Source organism: Equus przewalskii, chromosome 24, assembly GCF_037783145.1.
Source record: "Equus przewalskii isolate Varuska chromosome 24, EquPr2, whole genome shotgun sequence".
NCBI classification, from domain to species: Eukaryota; Metazoa; Chordata; class Mammalia; order Perissodactyla; family Equidae; genus Equus; species Equus przewalskii.
In genome coordinates, this window is record NC_091854.1 from 7,481,513 (window position 1) to 7,508,228 (window position 26,716).

The following is a 26,716-nucleotide window of genomic DNA, read 5'->3' on the forward strand; positions in this document are numbered from 1 at the left end:
TATTTGAAGTCATAAGATTAAAGAAATTATTGTACAATGTATAGTGTTTTATATCTGGAATAGTATCACCATGTAAAAGAGACTTAACGCTGAGATTTCAGATTTGTATTTTTTTTTTAAGCCAGATATGTTCTTAAAGTTTATCTGGTTTTTACCTGATAAATGAGGAAGCTGAGGGCCCAAGAATTAAGGGACTTACCCAAAGTTACACAGCGAGTTAGTGACAGACGGAACTACTACCCGGGCATTCTGGCTTCTGATCCCCTCCATCCCACTGCCCTATCACAATCCTGCTGGCCCACTTAACGATCACATGTTAGATAGAGTAGGAGTTCCCTAAGTGTTTAATTGAATTAAAATTAATTACTTCTCTCAGATGAGAACCCAATGTCTAGTTAGTAGAAATTTCCTCTCACTTAGTCTTCTTTACTTTTCTTTCAGCATCAGGTTCTGGACTTCTGTTCCATCTGAGAATGGGGAATTGGTCTGATTTGACGCTTCAGATTCTGCTTCAGTTTCCAGTGGGTGCCACTAAAATCTTAGCTTTTAAATATTATATGATTTTCTGAAAACAGAGGCAACTGAGATTTTTCTAGCCAAATTTGACATTTCCAGAAGCATAGAAGTAGATAAAAAGTGTCAATCCAATTTCATCTATACCTATTACTTAAGAAAGACAAGCTTACCCACGGACATAAATTAGCTCAGCTTTTCAATACATTCTGTTTCAAGAGTTTGTTATTTAACTGGTGACCAAACTTCCAGCAATTGTTTCTAGATTAATTTTTTTAATCTCGAGGACTCTGTATCTTTCCATTCATTCTTTGCCTACAAAAAGAATATATAATATACCACATTCAGAGAAAAACTATAATAATCCCACAGAGAATACCTTACTTTTATTCAAAACTTTTAGACCACTTTCCAACTTTATGTTATATTCATAAAAAGAGGTATTTTTACCCAATTATATATATGTATGTATCCTGTTCCTCCGATAGGTAGAAAAAAATTTTTAAATTTGTTAATGAAAATATGTGTTTCTAATGATGGTAATTTCATTAAGGAACTAGAGTTGAGTCATGAGAGCATGACAGAAAAGACAGGTCTGGTAGGAGAGAGTAAGATGAGAAAATGAAATCACCTGGAAAAGGAAAATTTAAAAGATAAGGAAAGGAATTAGACAATATGAAACTAAGGATTTGGATCTGGTACTCAGAATTAAAGGACCAAATAAATATCCTCAAGAGATAATATCTTGCTGGCCAAGAAGCAGAACCAGGTGGAATTATAAAGTGAGATTTGGATATTAAGCTGTATCATCCCATCTGATGATGGGATTTTTTTTTCTGATATTGTGCCAGACACTATGGGAAGTACAGTATAGTCTTACTCTTGACAAATTTGCAGTCCGATGGGGAAAAGTGGAACAGTTAATTTGATAAAGACTGTATGGTTAGTACTGATAATGAGTACTTAATAGTTCAGAAATGGGGATAACACAGCACTTAATTTCATTTATTTTAATTAATGGTTGTTATACTCTCCTTGATGCTCAGGGGTAAGATATACTGTGAATTCCTTGATGGCAAAGACTGTGTCTTATTCAGCCTTATATTTCTTAAGAGTCTCTCAGAAGTCCTAACATAGTACTGTGTACACACACATTCAATCAGTTCTCTTGGTGTTCAAACTGTCCTAGATTTGACCAGTGGCAGCTCTTTGAAGCTGGCTTCAGTAGTGTTTGAGCACTTCTGTGTTCTCTGGTGCTAGGTGGCAAGTTATTTTTAATAGTACTTTTTACATCAAATGAGTATAGCTAGATTTTCCAATGTATGAGAGTAAAACAATGTTTGTTAGTACTAATCTGTAAATTGCTTAATAAGTAGTCCCAACAATTACTCTATGACAATTAGATTGGAAGTCATGAGAAACCATTTCAAGGGAAACTGCATATTAAATACCACTTGGGTTATAAGAAATAAAGACAGATAATGGTAAGCATTTTTTATTTTATTTTTGTTTTCTTTTGAGGAAGATTAGCCCTGAGCTAACATCCGCTGCCAATCCTCCTCTTTTTACTGAGGGAGACTGGCCCTGAGCTAACATCCATGCCCATCTTCCTCTAGTTTATACGTGGGACACCTACCACAGCATGGCTCGCCAAGCGGTGCCATGTCCGCACCCGGGATCCAAACCGGCGAACCCCGGGCCGCCAAAGCAGAACGTGCAAACTTAACAGCTGCGCCACCAGGCCAGCCCCTGAGAAGCATTTTTTAAGGGAAATAGAGCTAACTATAAAGCCTACAGTGACAGGTTTTATAGTTACTTAGAGCAGTTCTTAAGCGGATTTAATTCAATGAGATTGGAAGAGACTTCTTTCAGCATTCCCGCAAAGAGACTATCTAATAGCATACTCTTTGATCTCAGACATGAGGAAAATGATATAAATGTGTAAAACCATTTCAATAATCTGTATGATGCTGATAAGATTTTAGCCTGACTACAGCAGTAAATATATTTGTTAACATTTAGAGTGATGCTGATGGGAGGTACATGAAGATTTCATTCAACCTGATATGGACAAACAAAATGAACTGCAGTTTTAAAGTCCAGTGAACTTACTCATTTACTCAAAGCTTCTTTCATTTATTCAGAAGCTGATTACTGCTACTCTTCATCTAACTCTTACTTTCTCCTTTCATTATCATGCCAGGACTTCTAAACACGTCCGTAAGATGGAGAAGAGGGGGAAAAATCTGTATCAATGCAATTTACCAGATTCTTAATAGCAGTTCTGGATTTTTGTTTTCTTTTTTTTTTTTTTTTAATTTGATAAGTTTGGTTTCTTTAGTTTTGTTTTTGTTCTCCGTCTTACTACAGGTGGTTGAAAAACCAAACTGTCATCTTTAGAACAGTGGACTTAGAGTCGGAAGACCTGGATTCTATGCCTAGTTCTGCCACTGATTAACTGTGTGACCTTAGTTGCCAGTTGACTTCATATATTCATGAAATCAGTATAAAATCAACATCTGAACATCTTTCAGCTCCCAGGCATGCCTCAGGCCTTGCCTCAGTTTCTACATGCCAAAACAGTTATGCTAAATGATCTTTAAAGTACTTTTTATCCCAGTCCTGTGCTAGGTGTACAGAAGTCATAGGCCCAGCTGTTAAGGAGTTCAGACTGGTAGGGAGAAGCAGAAGGTATGGGCAGTGCTGTGGTAGAACCACAGGCACCATGGCCTAGAAGCGTGTCAAAAAGTCTTTGGGCATGGGGCTGCCTAAGCTCTGTATTGAAGAAGGAGCAGAAGATAGCCAGGAAAAGGAGAGTAGAAGGGTATTTTAGGCACAGAGGTCATGATATACAAAGGTTTGGAGGAAGTAAAGAGCTCACAATGGAGACCGAGAAGGAGCAGCTATAAAAGTAGGAGGGAAGTCAGTAGAGAGGGGCATCTCTCACACCAGAGGGAGAGAGACTTCCCCTGACCAGTTTGTTCTTAGTATGTGGTTCTGAAAATAACATTTAGAGGGATTGATCTGATGGCTGAAGGTGAAGCTTTCTTAATCAAACAAGAGGAAATCCATAAAATGCAATCTTCTTCCCTGATTATATTTTGAATTATATTCCTCTTAAGGCCTTGGTCCAAATGATTCATTTCAGAGCCAATTTGAATCTTTTCAGTCTAATTACTATTACCCACCACGCTACTCAATACTTCACATTCTTTTTTTAGTGCTATTTATTCTTAAATATAAAAGTCGAGTTGCTTCTACCATGCCAGGACTTTGAAATATAGTCAGTCATTTTAAAAACATTTTCTTTTGCATCAAGTAATTCAATTTTAAAATGCTGGTTTTTTAAAGAAGCAATAAGATGGTATTGACAGTTTTTCAAACTAGGAACATTTGAAAATGTGCTTCACAAAGTTACTGTCAATTAAAGGAGAATTGCTAGGTCTCTCAGATTTACAAAAACTAAAAACTTTACATTGTGGTTGGAAGTGTTTAGTGCAGTAAATCATGTGCTTTCCAGGGACCATATCTCACAGATGCAGTTGGACATAAGATAATCAGATTTGCACTCCCCGCAAGCTGGACAGCTAAAAATGTCGTACCAATAATATGTGTCAAAGACTTAGTGCTACTTTGCTGCCTGTCTGATTTAAGTTGTTGTGGTCATTCTGAGGAACCTCTGATATGATAAGATAGCATTCATGAGGTCATGTGGTTTGCAAGTGCCCAATCTTAACTAAGCAGCCTGTGAGCACCTCAGAATGAGGAACAGAGGGATACTAACCTTGTCTGTTTGAAAGCTTATTTTGTGTTCAGTGACAAAATAGTGTGGGTGTGTGGCTATAAATGTAAATTATGTATTTTTAAAATTACTTTTCCATCAGGAGTTTTAGTTTCTGAAAAAAATGAATACTACAAATGCATTCATCGCCTTTTACTTAATACTTCAGTCTAAAGGATTAAACTTTTAATTGCAAATATTTTCTGCCTGTTTAAAATGAAGCTGTAGAAGGTAGCCACTATTTCTTTTTCTGCTGAGGGAAAAATTGGATGTTGAAGATTAACATTGTTGGTGAATTTTTTTTTAGTCAATTAAGTTTTCTACATTTCCTAAATAGAAAATTATTTATTTTCAATCTGGTAATATCTCCATTGGAAACATACCCACAAAAGGGCTATCTGATTTATATATATAAAAAAGCATCTTTATTGAGATGTAATTCACATACAATACAGTTCACCCATTTAAAGTGTACAATTCAATGGTTTTTAGTATATTCACAGAGTTGTGCAACCATTGCTACAAAGCAATTTTAGAATTTTTTTTTTTTTGAGGAAGATTAGCCCTGAGCTAACTACTGCCAATCCTCCTCTTTTTGCTGAGGAAGACTGGCCCTGAGCTAACATCCATGCCCATCTTCCTCTTCTTTATACATGGGACGCCTACCACAGCATGGGTTTTTGCCAAGTGGTGCCATGTCTGCACCCTGGATCCGAACCCGTGAACCCCGGTCCACCAAGAAGCGGAAAGTGCGAACTTAACCGCTGCACCACCAGGCTTGCCCCTAGAACATTGTTATTACGTTAAAAATTAATCCCATTTTTATTAGCAGACACTCTTTGTTTCCCCCAAGCCCCCTTCCCCCAGCCCTTGGCAACCACTAATGTACTTTCAGTCTTTATAGGTTCTCTCTTCTGGACATTTTATTTAAATAAAATTATACAATATGTGATCATTTGTGACTAGTTTCTTTAACTTAGCATAATGTTAGCATAAAGTTCATCCATGTTGTAGCATGTGTCAGTACCTCATTCCTTTTTATTGCCTAATAATATTCCATTATATGGATATACCACTTTTATTTATCCATGCTTCAGTTGATGGACATTTAGGTTGTTTCCACTTTTTGGCTGTTATAAAAAATGCTGCTGCAAGCATTCAAGTACAAGTTCCTTTGTTGAGTATATGTTTTCATTTGTCTTGAATTTATACTCAGTAGTGGAATCACTGGGTCATATGATAACTCTATATTTGACCATTTGAGGAACTGCCATACTGTTTTCCAAAGCAGCCGTATGATTGTATGTAAGGTTCCACCAGCTGTGTATAAGGGTTCCAATTTCTCCACATCCTTGTCAAAACTTGTTATTATCTCTCTTTTTCATTATAGCCATCCTGGTAAGTGTGAATGTCATCTCATTTTGGTCTTGATTTGAATTCTCCTGATGGCTAATGATATTGGGCATCTTTCCATATGCTCACTGGCCATTTATATCTTCTTTAGAGAAATATCTACTCAGATCCTTTGCCCATTTCATAATTGGGTTATTTGTCCTTTTATAATTGAGTTGTAAGAATTCTTTATAAATTCTAGATATAAGTTCCTTATCAGATGAATGATTTAAAATTTGGTTAAGTGATTGGATAGACTGATAAAACCTATGATTTAGTTTTAGAGAAGAATAATTTCTCCTCACAGAGTTCAATCCAGATAGAAAAGAAGTACTTCGTTTTCATGAGGATGTTTTGCTAAAGATTTGAATTTTTTCAGTGCTTCAGCTAAAGGTTAAATCAAGTGAAATGTACGCGGTACTTTGATGTAGCTTTAAAAGTTCAGAGTGAAACAAGTGTGAAGTGATTTATTTCCTGTAATTGGTCATAAATTTACATAGAACCTCATATATTCCTAACCTCATTGCCATTGACATTAGAGTACCTTCTAAATAATGTTAATGGTTTCAATTTTATCAAGATGTGTCAGCTGCCAGGAAGAGGACAATGGCAGTTTCATTTTGTTTGTCCCACTATATACTGGATGAATCTAAGTATGCTATAGAAAGACTAAAAGTTCTTTGTAAATGACTTTTATTTTTTCCCTCTTTCTTCTTCCCTGGTAACAAACGCACAGTATAAGTTTCTTCAATTCCACACTTTTCTTTGCACCTTTTTTCACCTATAAATGTGGATACACTTTTTTTTTGCTTATAAAAATGTGTTTTAACTATTGCATTTTATACATTTAAGAGAAAATCTATAATTTTTTAACTTCAAGTGTTGCATCTCCTTTTAAAAAATGATTTACTTAGCTTAAAGCCAAAAACATTTTAAGCATTGTCTACTTTATGTTATTTCAATAAAATTCTTGAATCTTTTAACTTAATTTGACTTTTAAGTACTGTAGGTCTGAATTTTGGCTCTTGTCTATATAACACAGTGGTCAAAAAGTCATGAACTCCAATTGGTCACTTTTATTGGGTTTCTGTTCTGATTCACTGGAAATCTTTTGCTTTGTCTACTTATTGCTAGTTTTATTCTTTGTCATTTGTACAGTTTAGTTTTTAAAGAAGCTTATTATTGAGAATAAATTTAGCATATCATTTTCCATTTACATTTATTTTAAATTTTGAAAACTGAAAAAACTATTAAGACTATTATATAAATAATCCAACAAAATTACTGATTAAACTTTGGAGGAAAAACTAATAAAGTCTCTAGAAAGTTAAAAATAAAACACTGATCATTGGACTTTATGTCCATCTTCCCATGCAAAGTGTAATGTACAGTAATTTAAAGTTTTTAATATTGTACACCACTTACAGGAATGTTACATTTGTCTTTAAAAGCTGTAGCTCTATGTTTTACAAAGATTGATTATACAAACCCAAATGCACAAATAGGAGCTTTGATAATCTGATATGACTCAGTCTTGGAAACTTACTGCAACTGTTTTGCAGTTCACTCGGTGTCACATGACTCACTTCAATGGTTTAAACCCTGTCTAGTAGTGATCAAAGTTCATTTGGTTAGGGGTTTTTTTGGTGTGTGGATGACTTTTTTCCACTTTGTTGTGGATTGATTGTCTTTCAGAATACTCAGTGCAGTCCTTCTTCTTCTTTTGAATCTCAGAAAGTGGTAGTTGCCTGCACAGTTCAACCTCCAATCACGCACACGGGGAAAAATTTTTAGCTTGAAATAATATGCATGGAAGCACTTTTAACTGTAAGGCATCATATAAATATAGGGGTTTATTATTAATTCTATTACCTCTACATTTTAAAATTGAGGAAGAATAACCTGTCGTGTCTCTTTAAAATCAACTGTAAAAATCAACCCTAACTTCTTCAAATTACCGGTATTCTATAATATGCTGGAAGAAAGCAAATACATAGAGAACATGGTGTGTCCTCTGTCCACATATACACTAGCCCAGATGATCAAATTTTCTTAGCACAGATTTCTCTATTATTTATTAAGAAATTATGTTTAAAGACTACAAATCTCTAAAACTGTGACACTTCTCTGTTTTACAAAAGAAACTTCTCTCTTAACCTTTAGTGGTTTATCTAATGAAGTAGATTCACCAAAAAATTTTAAAATGTATCCTTAATGATTATGAAGTCCTCTGGGGCTTCAGAATATTCATCCCTGCAGGTTCTCCCAGCTTTAAAATTTTTATGAAAATTTTTATGTGAAATAGCTGTAACGCTTTTTAATACGCTTCTTTAGTGTTTGAATTTTTACTGTCATGCAGTTAGAAACTCTGCTGTTTCCTGTCAAAACCTACGTTCATCAGACTATGAACATGACAGTTTCCTGTTTTCTTATTAACTATACTGCATTTTGTGCTTTATTCTTTATAAGTTATATAATATCTTAGCTTATCACTTTCCTTTTCTAGTTACTAAATGCTTTCTTAGGTCATTATTGTTAAATATATGCAGAGAAATCCTAAACATCTAATCTCTTTGTTGATAGTAAGAGGTTAAGATTTTGTTAACTTTTTAAGTCGTAATGAGTATATTAGATGTCGTAAGTACTATTTAAATAATTTGTACATGTTGCTCTTTTTACTCTGTCTCTTAATGCATAACATGATGAAGCAGTGCACATCAGGTAAGAAAACAGTACGTTATTTGGGTCTTGTATGTTACCACTCCCTCTTTTCTGCTTATTGATATTCTCATTCAACATGTAAAGGGATGGGATGAATAATCAGCACTTCTGGGCTTTTCTCAAGAATCCTGCTGCCTTTTCAGTGTAGTTCATCAACATTTCTTAAGTGCCTACTCTTGTCTAGTCAGAATGCTAAGTTCTAGGATACAAAAATGATTAAGAAACAATCCCCACAATCACGAGCTAACGGAAGAGATAGAATATATGTACAGCAACCAGTCATTCCGTATTTTTCCAAACAGTGCTGATTTTAAATATTTAGGGGGCTGGCCCCATGGCTGAGTGGTTAAGTTCATGCACTCCACTGCGGCAGCCCAGGGTTTCACCGGTTCTGATCCTGGGCGCGGACCTAGCGCGGCTCATCAGGCCATGCTGAGGTGGTGTCCCACATAGCACAACTAGAAGGACCTACAACTAGAATACACAAATGTACACTGGGGGGCCTTGGAGAGGAGGGGAAAAAAAGATTGGCAAGAGATGTTAGCTCAGGGTCCATCTTAAGAAAAAAAAATTATAAAATAAATAAGTAAAGAGATGTTTAATTGCAGTGTTAAATCATAATTTGGAAAAAACGTATCTATAGATAATACACTCATATATATGTTTGTATATGTGTCAGTCGGTATAATATTAAAGTATGGAAACATTTATGCCTATTAATTATTCTTATTAATTATTAATATTTAAATTATTAAAATATAAAATGATAATGATAAAATGCTAATATTTTAAAATATTAATATCAAAATAATACTGGAAAACAAAAAAGAAATACTTTTAAAAGTAAAGCAAGCAGTTTTAATCTTTTTATTTTGTTAGTAGATTATTTGGGGGTTTTGTTCTGAGTGTAACTACTTTATTATCAAAATAGTCAAGCTACTAATAAATTTGGAAGCATATTTGGAAGGTTTTATTGATGACCTTATTTTTGGAATACACCTAAACAATAATTGAAATCAAGAAACTCAATATGCACACTGGTAAATGTTTGTTTTTAGATTTATACCCTACCTTGTTCCCCAAAGATTTTGAGGCAGTTTGCATGAATACATATAATACAAAAATAACCAAATATTAGGTTAATTAAACCAAATGAAATTACTGATACTTTCTTTGCTGTACTGTACTTTCATTTACAAAAAACAGCAATATCATATGGTTCAATCAGATAGTTAAAAGAATTAGTTCTAAGGCAAAATCAGTAAAATCAGAGTTAATACTAGCATACAAAAGATGCATCCAGTATCAGAGTGGGCCACATATTTGGGAGCCAGAGCAAAGCAGGGAACGTGATATATTGAAGATTTGTGGTGTCTAATAAAAGACAAAACCAAACCAGTTACTCTTTTCCTTTCTTAAATTTGAAATAAATTTCTTTTATGAGTCTACATGTGGGACAGGAAAATGTACAGAACAGGAAAGTGTTAGGCTAACGGCCTAACATCTAAGTAAGGGCAATTTTGTAATGGCCTAAAACAGTGGAGTCCAAATACATAACTTAGTGATCACCTGCTTAGGTCCAAAGGTAAAATTTAGAAATACTCATAGAAGAATGAATGGCAATTGCATGTCTTTCCAGCAATCTTCCCTGGATATTATTTCTTAGGCTTTTATTTAATAGACATTTTTATTTAAGTATAAGATATATACAGAAAAATGCACAAATCATAAGTGTCTAGCTTGATGAGTTATCACAAATGAACATGCCCGTTTACCAACCACGCAGGTCAAGAACTAGAACATTGCCAGCATTTTAGAAGCTTCCTCATCATTCCTCCCACTTAGTACCCACTCTCATCTCCTCACTGTCCTGAATTCTAGCATCACGAATTAGGTCTGCCTGGTTTTTAACTTTATACTAATGAAATCATACAGAATGAATTATTTTGTGTTGGCTTTCTTTTGCCCAACACGTGAGATTTATCCATGTTGTTTGATGTAGCAGTAGTCTGTTCATTCATTTTTGTTACTAGATAGTATCTCCTTGTATGAATATACCATAATTTGTTCATTCATTCTACTGTTTATTTGGGTTATTTCCATTTGGGGTTATTATGAATAAAATTGCTGTGAACACTGTTATAAATGTTTTTTAGTGTATTATCCTTATTTCTATTGTTCATATACTTAGGAATGGGTTTGCTGAGTGGGTATTATTTATTGTTCAAACCAGGACAATTTTGAGAATGAAAATAGGACACTATTAACAATTGTGCTGTGACAACAAGCAAAAGCCAGGACTGTCCCAAGCAAATTATAATGTATGGTTATTCTAGGTATAGGGTATGTAGATGTTCAACTTTAGTAAATAGTGCCAAACCAGTTTCAAAAGTGCTTTACCAATTTACGCTTCTACTACCAGTTTACAAGAGTTGCTATTCCATGTTTTCACTAACATGATTAGATAGCTTAAAATTCAATGTTATGTTTTCTAATAAGAACCTGGAATGAAGTTATGTGGTATGATCAGTTAAGGGATCATTAATTTGCTTTGACAACCAACCTGGCAGAAGGTAAGGCAGAAACTCTGGCAAAAATTAAGGATCTTATATTACAACACTTTGGAAAGTGGTTTTGCAACATCTACTAGAGCTTAACACGCATATTCTCTGTGACTCAGCAATTACTCTCCTGGGTATATACTCAAGAGAAATGAGTGCTTATATCCATCAAAAAACAATATTTAAGAATATTCATAGCAGCATTATATGTAATTGGCTACAGACACCCCAGATGGCCATTGGCAGTAGAATGGATAAATAAATTATGATATAGTCACATAATGGAATACTACACTGCACTGGAAAAAGTGAAATACTGCTATACATGCCACCCTGCATGAATCTCACAGACATATTGTTGAATAACAGGAGCCAGACACAAATGACTACATCCCATATGATTCTTTAAGTCCTAGAATAGGCAAAACTATTCCATAGTGATAGATATCAGAATAATGGCTACCTTTGAGGGAATGTAGGGTAATCCCTGGGAGAAGAGAGGACACAAGGGGGCCTGCTTGGGTGCTGGAAACATTCTATATCTTGATCTGGGTGATAGTTATATGGGCATATACCCAAGTAAAAATTTATCAACCTATACACTTAAAATCGGTATACTTTACTGTGTTTTATCTTACTTTTTAAAAACATGAGCCTAAACATTGTCTTGAAAAAGACATACTCTCCAAATTTCCTCAAGCAGTTTTGAGAGTATAGCATTGTGGCCATAGAAAAATACCACAGAACATCTAATTTTTTAAATTTGGTAGACTTTATTTTAGGGAACAGTCTTAGGTTTACAGAAAACTTGAACAGAAAGTGGAGAGATATACCCCTTCAATGCCTTCCTCCACTTTCCCCTGTTGTTAACATCTTGTGTTAGTGTTATACATAAGTTACAACTGATGAGCCAGTATTGATATATTATTAACCAAAATCCATATTTACATTATGGTTTACTCTTTGTCTTGTACATTCTGTGGGTTTTTGCAAATGTATAACAACACGTATCTGCCATTGCAGTATCATACAGAATAATTGCGCTGCCTAACAACCCCGTGCTCCACCTATTTATTCCTGCTCTCCTTTCGAACTTCTGGCAACCACTGGTCTACTTACTGTCTCCATAATTTTGCCTTCTCTAAAATGTCACATAGTTGGAATCATACAGTATGTAGGCTTTTCAGATTGACTTCTTTGACTTTAGCAAACAGGTACTTAATATTCTTCCATGTCACTCCCCTAATCCCAACACCCCTAGCAGCCTAATACGAGACTGCTTAGCCGTTCTTCAGACCTCCCATGCTCTCTCTTGCCTTCATACTTTGATCACATGCTTCATCTCTCTATTGGGACTTTTCAGATGTGTGACACCACATGATACTTTCTAACCAGAAAGAATGATTGGTACAGACTTAATCATTCAGAGAGAAACCAGGGCCCTACTCAAATACGTGGAAAGGGCTCCACTCTTTAGAAAGCTCTATTTCATTCGTGTGTGTGTGTGTGTGTTTGTGTGTTTGTGTTTTAAAGCTCCTGAGTTTCCCTAGAGATGGTCTTTGAAACCTGTCTAAAACTAGAGTGCAATTACAGTAAAACTTTTCTAGTGCTCTCATGGGAGAGCCTAGATCCGAAAGAAGCAGTAGGCTGACGGTAATGGCACCAATGCCTGACGAGCTAATCATAGGGGATGTTTTTTAAAATTCCGGCAGCAGTACCTAATCATTTTTAATACATGAAATTCCAAACATAGAAATTTAAAATTTAATGAAAAATTTTTAACTTTATACTGCAAAAATCAGCCTAAAATTACTAATCTAGACAAGAAACATCAAGATGTATTAGAGGCATTTTATCAGCATAGCACTGTCATCAGCACCAATTGTGAACTGAGTCGTATCTTACTATAACAAAATGCCTCCTCACGTCCCCTAACAAATGAACACACACACTCACCCATGTGTGTCTCTCTCATATGACTTTGAGTTGTTGTATTAAGAAGTAGGTTTTCCATCAAGGCCTGTAAGCTTAGGGTAGACATGTGGTCCTTTAAAAGATATAATTCATCCCCTGCATATGAAGCTGATCCTCTGAGTAAAATTTGAGCTTGAAGACTGACATTTGATAGGAGGAAGAGAAGACTCTGACTTTGTTTTATTCACACGCATGTTCTCTCACTTGGATATCGACTGGGACATTGAGACATCTAAAATTGGATGGTACTCCTCCGTGATGAATCCCATGAAACACTTACCCCCTGGAGCCTAGACTTGAAACTAGATGGTGAGGCTGTCTGTAAACCCCAAAGAATAAGTCATGACTTAAAATATTTACTAGCTTCGTGATTCTTTCCATTTTGATTTGCTTTTTTTCACCTGTTTGGTTTTGTGTCCACATTTAGGCCATTGTATTTTTAAAATATGACAGTGACCAGTATGATGATGGCAGTGATAAATAAACAAGAAATCCTTAATCCAAATTTTGTTTACCCTTATGAAATTTTCTTAACGTGATCCTAACATAGTAAATCCCTAAATATAGTCCATTTAGAGCAATATTTCTCAAAATGTGAGATGGATCACCCACTTCAGAATCTCCTAGTGTACTTGTTTAAAATACAGATTCCTGAGCCCCACCTGCTGAATCCACATGTCTCAGAGTAGGACCCAGGAACCTGTATATTTTTGAAATAATAATCCCAGGTGGTTCTTATACATAACATAATTTATTAATTGCTCGTCTAGAGAATTAGAAAGTCAGAGGATGCTCTTAACATCACCAACATTCTCACAGAAGTAAGGACTCGAGAGTGACTCACTGAGTCAAATAGCCAGTGTGATCATTTCTCTGGTAGTTGTGGCTGTTTTAGGAGATACTGTGTAGAAAATGGCAAATCTGATTAATACCTAAAATAAGTTATTTTTAAATGTTATTGAAACCAGAAGACATTCATTAGAAGGGAACATTTATAGCACAATAAGCTTGTCTTTACTTATTTACATACTCATGTTTGGGGATAAAATAGTCTGAAGGACAGAATTAGATTATGTATTGTATTTTTCTAAAAGATCTTCTGGTTTAACAGGCCAAAGGTATTTAAAAACCCTTTTTCATTTACTTCCAAATAGTCCAGGGTTGGAGGGATGGGATGTTACATTGAAGCAAAAGTGGCTGTAATTAGATGCTCGTTACAGCTAGGTGATGACAACATAGGAGTATACTAAATTACTCTCTATATTTTAAAAAATATTCCATAATAAAAAATCTTACACTTTTTATTTTCCAATTGGCAAAAATGGGGGGGGTGGGGGGAGGAGTGGTGTGAGGTTGTAGGAAAACCCAAACTTTTCAGGCAGTGTTTTGAGAATGTAAATTAACACCACCTTTCTGGAGGACAGCTTAAACATAGAAGTCAAGGTCCTTAAGAACGCTGAAACTTAGCACTGTATTTTGTACTTCTGGCTGTGTGTCTTAAAGAAATAATCAGGCAACTCTGCAGAGCCGTGTGTTCAAAGATGTTCATGGGAGTGCTGTTTATAACAGTGAGGCAGCGGAAGCCTCAATTTCCCAACAAAAGGATTGGTTAAACAGATCATGATACATTCCTAAGTGAGATACCATGCAGCCATCAAAAGATTACGACACTGAGAAGTACGTGTAATATGTTGTCAAGTGACAAAGCAGGTTATAGAACAATATATTTAGTGGCCAATCCATTTTTGAAAAGTACATCAGGTTAGAAAAATCGTCTTGAAAGATGCATTAAAATGTTAATGGGATTATCTCAGGATTGTGTGTTGTGGAATTGCTTTATTTTCTAAATTGCCTTAGTTGATATGTTGCTTATGTAGTATGTACATGATAAAACTAGAATTATATCGAAGATAGTTTTTTGACAGTTTTTTATGCCTTCAAGGTCTCTGTGAAAATGCCCACACAAAAAGAAGTACAAGAAATCACTGATAATTTTGTGACAATATTTGTTTATGATTTAGCATCGGTCTTTGATATTGCTCAGTAATTGGACAGGCTGCTTCTAAAACAAAAAGAAAATTGGGAGACTGGCTGTCTCTACAACCTTGACCTGATAGAATTAAATTAAAAATTAGAGTTGGTAACACCACACTCCTGATACTGGGACCTGTAGGGGATAGGACTGAGGGAGCAGGAAAGACTTCCCAGCTTTGACTTCATCCCTTTTTTATGGTTGAATTTTAGATGAAGCATATATTTTCTCTTTTCTGAAGTGTTTTTAATTTTTAAAAACTTTTACAATTATGCACATCATTTGAAGAGTCAGAGACTAATTAAAAGACTTTTGCAAAAAACAGTGTTAGACTCCACTTTTGCTGTTCCTTAGAGGCCACTGTTTTCATCTTGATTTTTCAGTTTTAGGCTCAATCTGTTGGCTTCTTGACATGGAGAAGGATTTCTCTCTTTTTCATTCTCTCCACCCTCACCATGAACACAAACTTTTCATCCCTGCCTCCAATTAATATAATTTTGTTTACATTAGTGTTCAAGATCTGCATCATTAGTTTACGTTTACATCTTTAGGTCTACGAATGCCATTCACGGCTGACATCCAGCACACAGGTGCTTACGCTGCAGCCTCTCAGGCCTCTCCTCTGGATTGGAGACCAAGGATAGGCCTGGGAAGTCTTATTTTTCACAAGTTTCCAAGATGTTCTTATCAAGAAAGTTTGAAAAACAGTGTTTAGGGAGGCAGGTTGTTTGTTTTTCTGGCTCTAGTTTATTTTAAACAGCTTTATTGAGATAAAATTTACATATCATAAAGTTCTTCTATTTTAAGTGTAAAATTCAATGGCTTTTAATGTATTTAAGGACTTGTGCAACCATAACCACAGTCTAATTTTGGAATATTTTCTATCACCCCAAAAGAAACCTCATGTCCATTTTCAGTCACTCCCTTTCTCCCCCCTCTCCCCCAGTCCTGGGCAGCCACCCATCTACTTTCTGATCTATAGACTTGCCTGTTCTGGATGTTTCATATAAATGAAATCATGCAATATATTGTCTGTTGAATTTGGCTTCTTTGACTCAGCTTAATGTGTCTGAGATTCATCCATGTACTCTTCTAGTACCATGTAAATCTCCTGTTATGTGTTAATCTCTCCTGTTCAAACAATTTAGGTATACTATTAATTTTACCTTCTTGAAATCTTTCCTCTGACCTGTTCCAGTCAACTTCAGTGAGGACTGATGTCTCTAGGCCTCCTGCACCGCGTCATCTTGGGAGCTTTTTTTGTCATCCTAGTGTTCTTTTTGCCTCACTTTTGTATTGGACTTCCTTTTTCCTGGATCAAAAAAAAAAAAGGATGTCTCTTTCTTTCTTGATCTGCTTCACTTTGGTGGAGCATATCACTTACCTTTCTGAAAGAAAAACATTTGTGGGAGATAAATTATAAAAAGGTTTTATCTGATTCCAGTTCTCATAGTTGACCCAAAAGAGGTTTTCTTTTTGTTTGTTTTTTTAAGTTTTTGCAGCTTTTAACTCATATTTTAGCCTTATATTTAATCGGTAGTTGGAGTGGGTATAAAAAAATTTTTAAGATAATTACGGTTTTTTAAAATGTAATTTAGAGAGGCTAGCTTGATGGCATAGTGGTTAAGTTCATGTGCTCTGCTTGGGCAGCCAGGCGTTCACATGTTTGGATCCTGGGTGTGGACCTACACACCACTCATCAAGCCATGCTCTGGTGGCATCCCACATACAAAACAGAGGAAGATTGGCACAGATGTTAGCTCAGGGCCAATCTTCCTCACCAAAAAAGAAATGTAGGTTAGAAATTATTTTTTCTCAGAATTCTCAAGGCACTGCTCTCTTGTCTTTACAGTTGAGAAGTCTGATACCATTCTGATTCTTTTGTGTAAAACGTGTTTTTCTTTTCAACCAGATGCTTTATGTTTTCTTTTTTCCCATTGTCCTGAGATTTCATTGGGATATATCATGGTCTAGGTCTACTTTTCTCCATTGTCCTAGACACTTGATAGGCTTTTTCAGTCTCAAAACTCATGCCTTTCAGTTTAGAGAAATTCACGTCTAAGACCTCTTTTTTAGAGTATCCCATTCTTTTTACATGAATGCAGTATCTTCAGAGGGAATAAATGATTTTTTTTAAGCTTTCATCTCCCCAGAGAGTCTGTTTCCTCCTAGTTGCCTTTTTTCTGGCTTCTCTTAGATGCTTTTCTCAGATGTCTGATAAGTTTGACTCTCTGCTTAAACTTTAACACTGGAGAACTTAAAAAGCTGACAGGAAGTTCTGAATGCCTGGGTAGGGTTCTCTGACTATGACTGTCATTGTAGGGTAATATAGCTGAGATCCTTCTTTGGAGAATCCCAAGATTCACCAGAGAAGAATTCCTTTACTTAAAATTCTGGAGTGTCCCAGTGGCTCTGTTTGCTTGGTGAAGCTCGAAAGTGCTTCCAGGCACGTTCAGTGACTTTAAAACCTATGTCTAATTTCATCTGGAAAAATAATCCTTTTTTTTCTTTTCCACGATATGAGTATAGACTGGCAGTTCACAATTAAAGTTTTTGTTGTTGTTGTTGTTAGTGTCATGAAGATATTCCCATAGTATTTAACCAAAAATTAGAAGAGACAATGGGCCTCAAAAGGGTATGCTAAAGTATGCGCGTGTACTTTTCGAGACAGTCAGTAGCTTTTGTCAGATTCCTGATCCTGTGATTGACCCAAACAAACCATTGCCTAGCGTAGTGGTCCTTACCCTGAGATGTGCAACAAAGTTATTCAGCTTTTTTGAATATTTATATTCCTAGACCCTACCCTTATACCAGGAGACGTTTCAGGAAAAGACATTTAAACAGACTGCGCCTTGTGGAGTTGTGATGGTGGAGTTGGCTGGGAACAGCTTGGTTATACTCCTGAAACATGGGGTCCATTTGAATGTGCTAGACACACAGGCAGGTGTTCACAGGTCAGAAGCACTGTTGTCTTGAATAATTGAGAGTTCTAGTTCAGGTAAATCACCTCCTTTCTCACTCAGCCCCATTTGGTTTGAACAGAGGAGCTACCACAGTGATTCTCAAAATGAGTCTATAAAACTCTCCTGAAATGCTTGTAAAAAACATAGATTCTAGGGTTTCACTCTCAGGATTTTGATTCCTTAGATCTGGGGAGCAGTTCTACATTTTTGGTAGACATCCTTGGTTATCCTAATGCAGATGATCAGTGGACCATATTTTGAGACATGCTAATGTAAGTTGCTACCAATGATATCCCTGAAAGTTTTTGTGGGGAGGTTAGGTTGAGAAGGTTAATTGTCTGCTTTTTGTTGTAGTTTAAATATACTTGGCTCCTAAAAAATCTAGTAATAAGGATAAGCAGTACAGCTCTTAGATCCAGGCAACCAAGGCTTTGCACTTCAGAGGGCCCAGCTCTGGTCTTCTTCCAGCCGAACCCCTCTTCACAGGAGTCCCAGAGCACATCCCCTCCTGAAGTCCAGCCCCTTCTAGCCCACATTCTGGAATCAGTCCCCTGGAAGTCCTTGCCCAAATGTCCACATTCGGGGCCTGCACTGGCCTCTTCACTCTGAGAATCTGTACGCAACTCCTAGGTCCAGGAGATAACTCAGGGACAGCTTCAGTTTTACCAGATAGTCCCTTACCTTCCCCTTTTTCTTCTTTCCACCAAAGAATTCCTCTATGCCTTCGTTATTCTATATTAGCGATTCTCAAAGAAGCGTTAACTGCATCTCCTTTGACATTGAGGGAAGGACCCCTCAACCTGTAGTTGGTTTTATATTGTATTTGAAGTCACTTACTACATCTGATATGAGGCTGCAGCATTTTAATTACAATAAATTTTGTTAGAGCAAAGGAAAGCTACAGCTTTCCAAACAATTGGGAAGTTGTGGTTCTTCTGCCATGCTCCTCCTTTATAACAGCCAGGAAGAAGGCAGACACGTGTTCCATATTATTTCTTCAAAAGGGCCTGGGGAAAAGAGAGAAAGGAAGAGATTAACTGACTTAATTTAACACTTGGAGCTATAAATCATGTGTTGCAATATGGTGATAGGATGTTGCATCAGAACGTGGCAGTTGTAGTAATGCAGTGGGTATCACAACCGTGGGGAGGTGTCTGTGGTGTTCTGTGCCCTTGCCCTAAAGATCCAATTCCAGGTTTATGTCTCTTCTCTGCCAAGGAGGAAGGTGTTATTTAAGTTACATTGTACCTCACTATAATTTTGTTCTCTTGGCCTAGGGCACAGGAATTTCTTTATGGTTAAAGGTTTTGCCCAAGGCAGACGTCGTGCTACTGAGTCCCAGCATCCTTCTTGTTTCCCATTGTCTCATTCCAACAAGGAAGTGCTAAGGTTTCTTCACTTCTTGGAAGTCTGTAGGAAAAGCTGGGAGGTATTATGGCAAAGCTGTAATGTCTTTACTCTCAGAACCGTTAGTTTTGAAAGTGTATGTAATATTTCCTGAATATTTCACATTGCCTTTATCTCAAGATTTGAAAGATGGTAAGAGACCGGGAATTTGTCCCTGAGAAACAAAATTGAAGGTTGAGAGTAATAAGGGTAGGACACATGGAGTATATTTCAGCAAAATTCTTGATAGTCAAGATAGATTTTGGTAGTTAACTGCTTTTTATTGTTGTCTTGGATTTCTTTTTAACTCTTCTGCTTTTATTGTAGGAGAAAAATCATGGTGTATGGGAGAAATTAAGTGACAATATCAAAATTGTTTTATATTTAAAACAAACTCTTGAGGACAGCATTGATGTCTTAATTATATGGTAGTGGAAGTGGTAGTATCTGTGGTGGAGGGTGGGAATTTGAGGGATTTTAGGCAAAGAAGTGGCAGATGATGAAAAGAAATCACCTTTAATCATGATAAAACTGGTTTTGGAGAATGTGGTTTAGATGTGTGACAACAATGGGTTTTTCAGTACTGAATTCTAGAATTAGTCAGACTTGCCCACCAAGTAGCAGGTAGCATTTGATCTCCACAACCTTTCCCACATGAGGGTCTGTCCCTGTAAAACTCCAGGGTTAGAGAAACAGAATCTGGTTCTTGAAGATAGACTGAGAGGGATAAGAGCTGAGCAACATGTCATTTCTCTCCCCTACTCCTTGGTGAGAGGTCGTTCCTTCTTCCTGGGGAGAAAAGGCAGAAATGTAATACACATCTGGCATTCACCCCATGCAGAAGGAGATATCGTTAGTGGGAAGAAGCATTCCTGCCTTGAGTGGTAGTGGTGTGGTGGTCTTTAGGATGTCATAACAGGATGGAGACTCGCAGCAAATTTTAATGATTTGTAAATCATTTTCATCATTCACAGAATTATGGGGGCATGCTCTCAAGACAGTGAGTGTGATGGTTCAGAATATGGTCTTTAAATCCATGTCTTCTAGAGATGCACACTGAAATATTTACAGATGAACTGATAGGATGTCTGAGATTTACCTTAAAATAATCCAGAGACCAGACAGGTGTAACGTAACAAGATTTTCCATGATGTGTTAATTGCTGAAATTAGGTGATGAGTACATAGTACATTATATTATCTCTGGTATAATGAAGGTTCAGTTTGAATTTAAACTTTGCTATTAGCCATGTGTCCTCAGCAAGTTACTCTACCTGACTCTCCATTTCCTAATCTCTGAAATGAGGATAATAGGACTGTTGTGATGATTCAATTAAAATAACAAGTTATGTGTCCATTACATAACACACAGGAGTCACTCAAAAATTGGTAGTTACTATTATATCTATAAATGGGAAAAGATCAAGGTGTCTCCTTCTTTAAATATGAAATGTTTGCTTTCTTAGAGTGATGTGTGTGTTTCCCCCAGTTGAGTATATTAACTTGGATTTTGTTTTGACAGCTCAGGTGCCTAAAAGGCCAGAGGGGCTTCTCAGGCCAACCCCCTTTTGATGGAATCCACATCGTCAACCATTTAATAGGAGATGACGAATCATCCCATTCCTCTGATGAAGATTTTATAGATAATCCCTTACGGGAATGTGGCATTGGTTTTCCTTTGCACAGAAAATCTGACCCGATGTCTTTGGACCGTGCTGTGGCAGATGGCAGTGAAAGCGAAACAGAAGACAGTGTGCTGGAGACCAGAGAGAGGGATCGAATGGCTCAAAAGGAGCGGCCCCCAAGAAGAAGAGAGTCATACTCAACCACTGTCTGACCATCACTGTGACTTAGACTGTGGCTTTTTTTAAGGGATCAGTTATCATATGATTAAGGGTTTTTGGAACATATCTGTTTCATATGTACATATATATACATATATTTTATCTTATCTGCCTTTTTATCTTTGCCAAATCTTCACCACTGACTTACCATTGCCATAAAATAGACTGGAGTATGGTTAATGGGGAAAATAAGGTTCTAACAGTATTACTGAATATTAATGTTTCTTGTTTAGAAAATGCAATTATATCTATATGTGGGAACACATTTTAAAGTTTGGAACTATGGAAAATTGAATTTTCTTCAGACAAAACTGCTCTTGTGCAATATTTTATGCTCAGTGAACAAATTGTATATTTATGTTTTCCCATTTGTTTTGAGGGCATCTGTCTACAAACATTTGACCGTACATCTGATTTATCTTGTATTTTTGTGTTTGGGGGATTTTTTTTTTCAGTTAAAGTTATACTCATGCGCTGCATAATGACATTTCGGTCAATGACGGACCGCATATACCATGGTGGTCCCATGAGATCAGTACCATATAGCCTAGATGTGTGGTAGGCTATACCATCTAGGTTTGTATAAGTACACTCTATGGTGTTTGCACAACGACAAAATCGCCTGACTACGCATTTCTTAGAACGTATCCCCATCGTTAAACAACGCATGACTGTACTGCTTTATCAGTGGGCCACTGAAAGTTCCCAAACACAAAGCCTTTTTTCTGTGTAATTTTATAAATACAAATTAATGGTTATGTGTCTTGAGAGTTTTAAGGTTTTTTTAATTTCTAATTTTTACGTGCATATGATGCTTCCATGTGTTGCTTACCAGTCAGAGTAGTAGATTAACTACAAATATATTTTTTTGTACATATTTGTAAATCTACATCAGCCAACATTGAACATTATTTTATATGGAGAATGTACATGTTGCAAAATGACTGCCTTCAGCATTCTAACAAGACTTCTATAAATAATAGGTTAAAAGAAAATTGAAAATAAAACCAAACACTAATATTTAATAGCTTTAGTATTTTGCTTAGCATTCAACACTAGCAAATTCATAACTGATGCTTGTTCAAAAACACTATTGGTAAAATCTTTTACTTCATGTATATGTAACTAATAAATTTTTCATGAGATTATAGCACGTATTACTTAGTGCGAATATTTTACTTAATATAATTTAAGCAATGGACTGAAGTCCAAGATACACAGCAATTATATCTGCAAACAATCTATAAACAGTATCTTCAGATTCTGTAGTTACTAATCTGTAGATAAAGCCATAAGAATTCTTTCCTACCAGTTCTTCCTTTTTTATCATCTAGACTTTTTTTTCTAGAAAACTGAATGCCTGTCATTGATAAATTTTGGAGGAAACACCCAAATTACACTTACACTATGGAAAGATGACAAGAATGTGTTGACTGGATGCTTTCCACTCACGTTTTCATCAGCAGCCTATGGAAAAAAATAGCCTTTGAGGAAAAGAGGAAGGTAGAATTCGGTACATATGGAAGTACAATTTTGCACAGTATGTTACATGCAGAAAAAAAAGTATGTGACAGAATGGCGTAGAAGAAACAAAAACAGTTTTCTGTCTAAAACCAGGAGTTAAGCCTTTTGGTACATCATGGACTAGGCTTTTCCAGCAAGCCTTTTGTAGCTATTTGATTGAGAAGGAAGATTGAAAACATGCCTGCTATGTCTGTAGTACCAGGCTAAATTCTAGTGGTTAAGTAATTTACCTGCGGTCACAAGTTAGTAAATAGAAGAACCAAGATTTTAATCCAGATCTCTCTGACACCAAAGCATTTGAAAAGGTTCAGCCAATGAATTTCTCGATTCCCTGCTTTTCTGACAATTAATATGATTTAAATAAATTTGATTTCAATGTGTTTCCTAATTTTATATATATATATGTATAGATATATGAGTATCAACACTCATAAGCTCTCCCCAGCATATGAGCATAGATACTAGTCAGAATTATCCAACTGGTGCTTTTGGAATTCTCCTTTGGGGTTCCTTACTGGTTGATGCTCAAGTGAAATAAGATGATTCATGGCCACGTGATTGCTTTGACCCCCGCATCAAGAAATCTGAATGATCTAGCCCAGGGAACAGCAACTACAGCCCATGGGCCAATTCCAGCCAGCTCCCAGTTGTTACATGACCCACAAGCTGAGTGGGTTTTACATTTTTAAATAGTTGAGGAAAAAAAATCCAAAGAATAATGTTTTTGTGTCACATGACAATCATATGAAATTCAAATTTCAGTATTGAGAAATAAAGTTTTATTGGAGCATAGCCATGCTTATCCATTTACATATTGTCTTCGGCTGCTTTTGTGCTACAGTGGCAGAGTTGAGTAGCCTAAAATATCTGCTATGGTTCTTTGGGGAAAAAGTTGGCTGACCCTTGATTTAGATACTCTAGAATGTAGGTTTACTTCTTCAGTTTGTTTCCGTAGAAGGTCAAACCATTTGCTTTTGCTATCGAGCGGGGGTTTGGAAACCTAAAATTTCCTGGTGGATCTTATACTTAGAACTATTCCAAATGGGAAGTGTACCAGCTATTTTATAGCATGAACTCTTTGATGCCATAGACAAATTTGCACAGATATCTGTACCTTTGGAAGTGGAGTAAGAAAGGAAAGAATTCCAGAAGCCCAGTACTGTTCTTTAAAGCATGCATCATTGACCTTTAGGGTATGCTTCATTGAATCAGTGTTATAATTGACTTTAAAAACATGTTTCTAGAATCATGTTTGAATTCTAAACTTTGAAAGATATTCTTAGAGAATTTCCTGAGTACTGTTTCTTACTAGGAATTCGGTGTTAAAAGAATCATGGTAAGTAAACCTTAATCTGTTGATACTCTTGTAATTTGGACAACGGAAAACGAGAAACAGCAATCTTCTCATTCAACATGTTTGACTCAAATACTCCTTAGAAGCATTTAAAATCTTCTGGCCTTTAGAATGCAGTAGGATGCTATGCTCTGATTTGACTCCATTTCATTCAAGTTAAGACTTTGAGGCATTGGACAGTGTTCTCTTGATAGATTTTATTTAATCTCTGGTATTTTTGTGTCATTTAAATGTTATTTATTCGAGAGGGCAGAGAGAGTGAATGAAGTAAATTAAAAACTCACAATAAAAAATAAACTTACTCCCTTAGGATATTTACCTGCCTGGTGTCATTGCCATCCTGGGTTGAAATGCTGAGAGTGGAGGCTACAAGTGATCTGAATAAAATGGAAACTGCATTGAGGTGATGAAACAGACCTTTCAGATCAAGATAGTATTTTAACAGCCTTTTAAAAAATAAGTGGTAAATTTTTTCTTCCTGGAAAAAGAAGTCAAAGATGTAACTTTACACAATTTCTACCCTTTTTATTGATATTAGGCATTCAATGTTTGATGACTAATTGAGACATCAAGTCCCAACTAACTGGCCAGCTGTTTTGGAAGGATAAAAACAACTTTTTCTTAGCTCTGTACATGATGCAGCTTGTTACCCTCCAGATAGTGCCTTGGATTGAAAACAAGATCTAGACCTTTTTGAGTATTTTATTTCCAGCATAAGAAATGATTTGGTTCCTCATTCTTCTTTATTGTTTACAGAATACACTATAATTTTCAGATTTAAAGTAAAATAAGTATGTGGATTGTGTTTTGGTAAAGCCCTTTCTTAGCCAGCTTGACTATTGTCTAGTACCAGACGTCGACAGCTAACATTTCATGAAATCAGTGATTTACTTTATTAAAACAATGAGCTTTAGCCTGAAAGTTATTGCTGCTCTATTATTAACAAAATGGTAAGTTTTTTAAAAATTAATTTTAATTCATTCTACTGAAATTAAAATTTCCAGTTAGAAGTGGAGTGGATGATATTTATAATCCAAGTTTTTACATCACATCCATTGATCTACCTATCCCTTCTTTTCACTCCAAAGAAGAGATGATAGAATAATACATTAGATATACTATAGAGATGCAAAATTATAATGTATTTCATTTTACTGTTGGAATTTCTTATTGTAACATTGTATGATAACCTAAAATGTTTACTTGTGCCTTTGCTTTAAACAATTAAAGTTTTTCATTTTACAAGAATTTCTGTTTCCTTCAACTATTTAACTTAAAAAGGGAGAGACATCCAGTCAGAGAAAGACGAACTCTGTATGACTCCACTCATAGGTGGAAGTTAGTATATTGATAAGGAGATCTGATCGGTGGTTACCAGGGAAAAGGGGGGGTGGGGGGAGGGCACAGAGGGGGAAGTGGTGTACCCACAACATGACTAACAAAAATGTACAACTGAAATCTCACAAGGTTGTAATCTATCATAACATTAATAAAAAAATTAAAAAAAAAAGGGAGAGGCATCAAAACACTGGTAAGAAATGATTGGCCTAACACCAGGTATTCATTGGTGACGTTGTGCTCTGTGGGTACAGGGACCGTATCCACCTGGTCTACCAGTGTGTAATTAGTGCCAAACAGAGTGCCTGGTACAGGATATTTTTCAGCTTAATGAAAAGCCAGATAGCTAGATTTATTTCCTTCAGGAACATGCTAATTTTTTGAAAATATTAATGGCAGTATTTTCATCTTACATTGTATGTTAGGTTATTAAATTAGCAACTAATTCAATAAATATATCCAATTATATAATTTGAATATACATATAGAGGCTCTTATAAAAAGAAAGTTATGCCTCTGCATCTTTATCACAATATCATATAAAAAATAAAAAAAAGAGTGGTTAAGTTCGCGCTCTCCGCTGCGGCGGCCCAGGGTTCAGATCCTGGGCGCAGACATGGCACCGCTCATCAGGCCACAGTGAGGCAGCGTCCCACATCCCACAACTAGAAGGACCTGCAACTAAGATATACAACTATGTACGGGGGAGGTTGGGGAGATAAAAGCAGAAAAAAAAAAAAGATTGGCAACAGTTGTTAGCCCAGGTGCCAATCTAAAAACAAAAAAAAAACACAGTAGTTCACTATGTATTCTGCTTTATTCCCAAAAGGATTTAAGGCACTTTATAAAGATATATGAAATATGACAAGATAGTTATAATCCAGGATTTTACATCTGAGCAGTATTGGCCTTTGAGGCCAAATTGTTGCAGGTGGCCATCCTGTACATTGAAGGATGTTTAGCAGCATCCCTGGCCTCTACCCACTAGCTGCCAGCAGCATCTCCTCCTTTCGTTGTAGCAACCCAAAATGTCTCCAGTCATTGTCATATGTCCCCAGTAGGGTAGACCGAGAGTGAAAATTGCCCCGATTGAGAATCTCTGGTATAAATTTAGAAGTGGGTCAAAAACCAAAGAGCCACTAGGACTAAAACTAAAAATATATACACCTATTGAAATGGAACAGAAATTTGACTGTTTCTAGTAGTCAGTGAGAAGAGTAGAACCTGAATCATAATGAGGTGCCACTTATTAAGATGGCTATTAAAAAAGAAAATAGCAAGTGTTGGTAAGGATATGGAAAAATTAGAACCCTTCTGCATTGCTGCTTGGAATG

General features: G+C 36.1%; 1 protein-coding gene across 12 annotated transcripts in view; it reads left to right on the forward strand.

Annotated features, from left to right (window-relative positions):
- Positions 1-25,292, forward strand: part of EVI5 (ecotropic viral integration site 5) — a 222,901-nt gene extending 197,609 nt beyond the window's left edge. For 8 of the 12 annotated variants that reach the window (XM_070592644.1, XM_070592648.1, XM_070592649.1 and 5 more), the window contains one exon: positions 20,845-25,292. In XM_070592644.1, the coding sequence (XP_070448745.1) occupies positions 20,845-21,159 (315 nt within the window). In that variant the 3' untranslated portion in view covers positions 21,160-25,292. Of the gene's footprint in view, positions 1-441; positions 734-20,844 lie in introns of those variants that run through there. The other 4 variants (XM_070592650.1, XM_070592655.1, XM_070592652.1 and 1 more) reach the window with 2 other exon arrangements.
- The last annotated feature ends 1,424 nt before the right edge of the window (positions 25,293-26,716 follow it).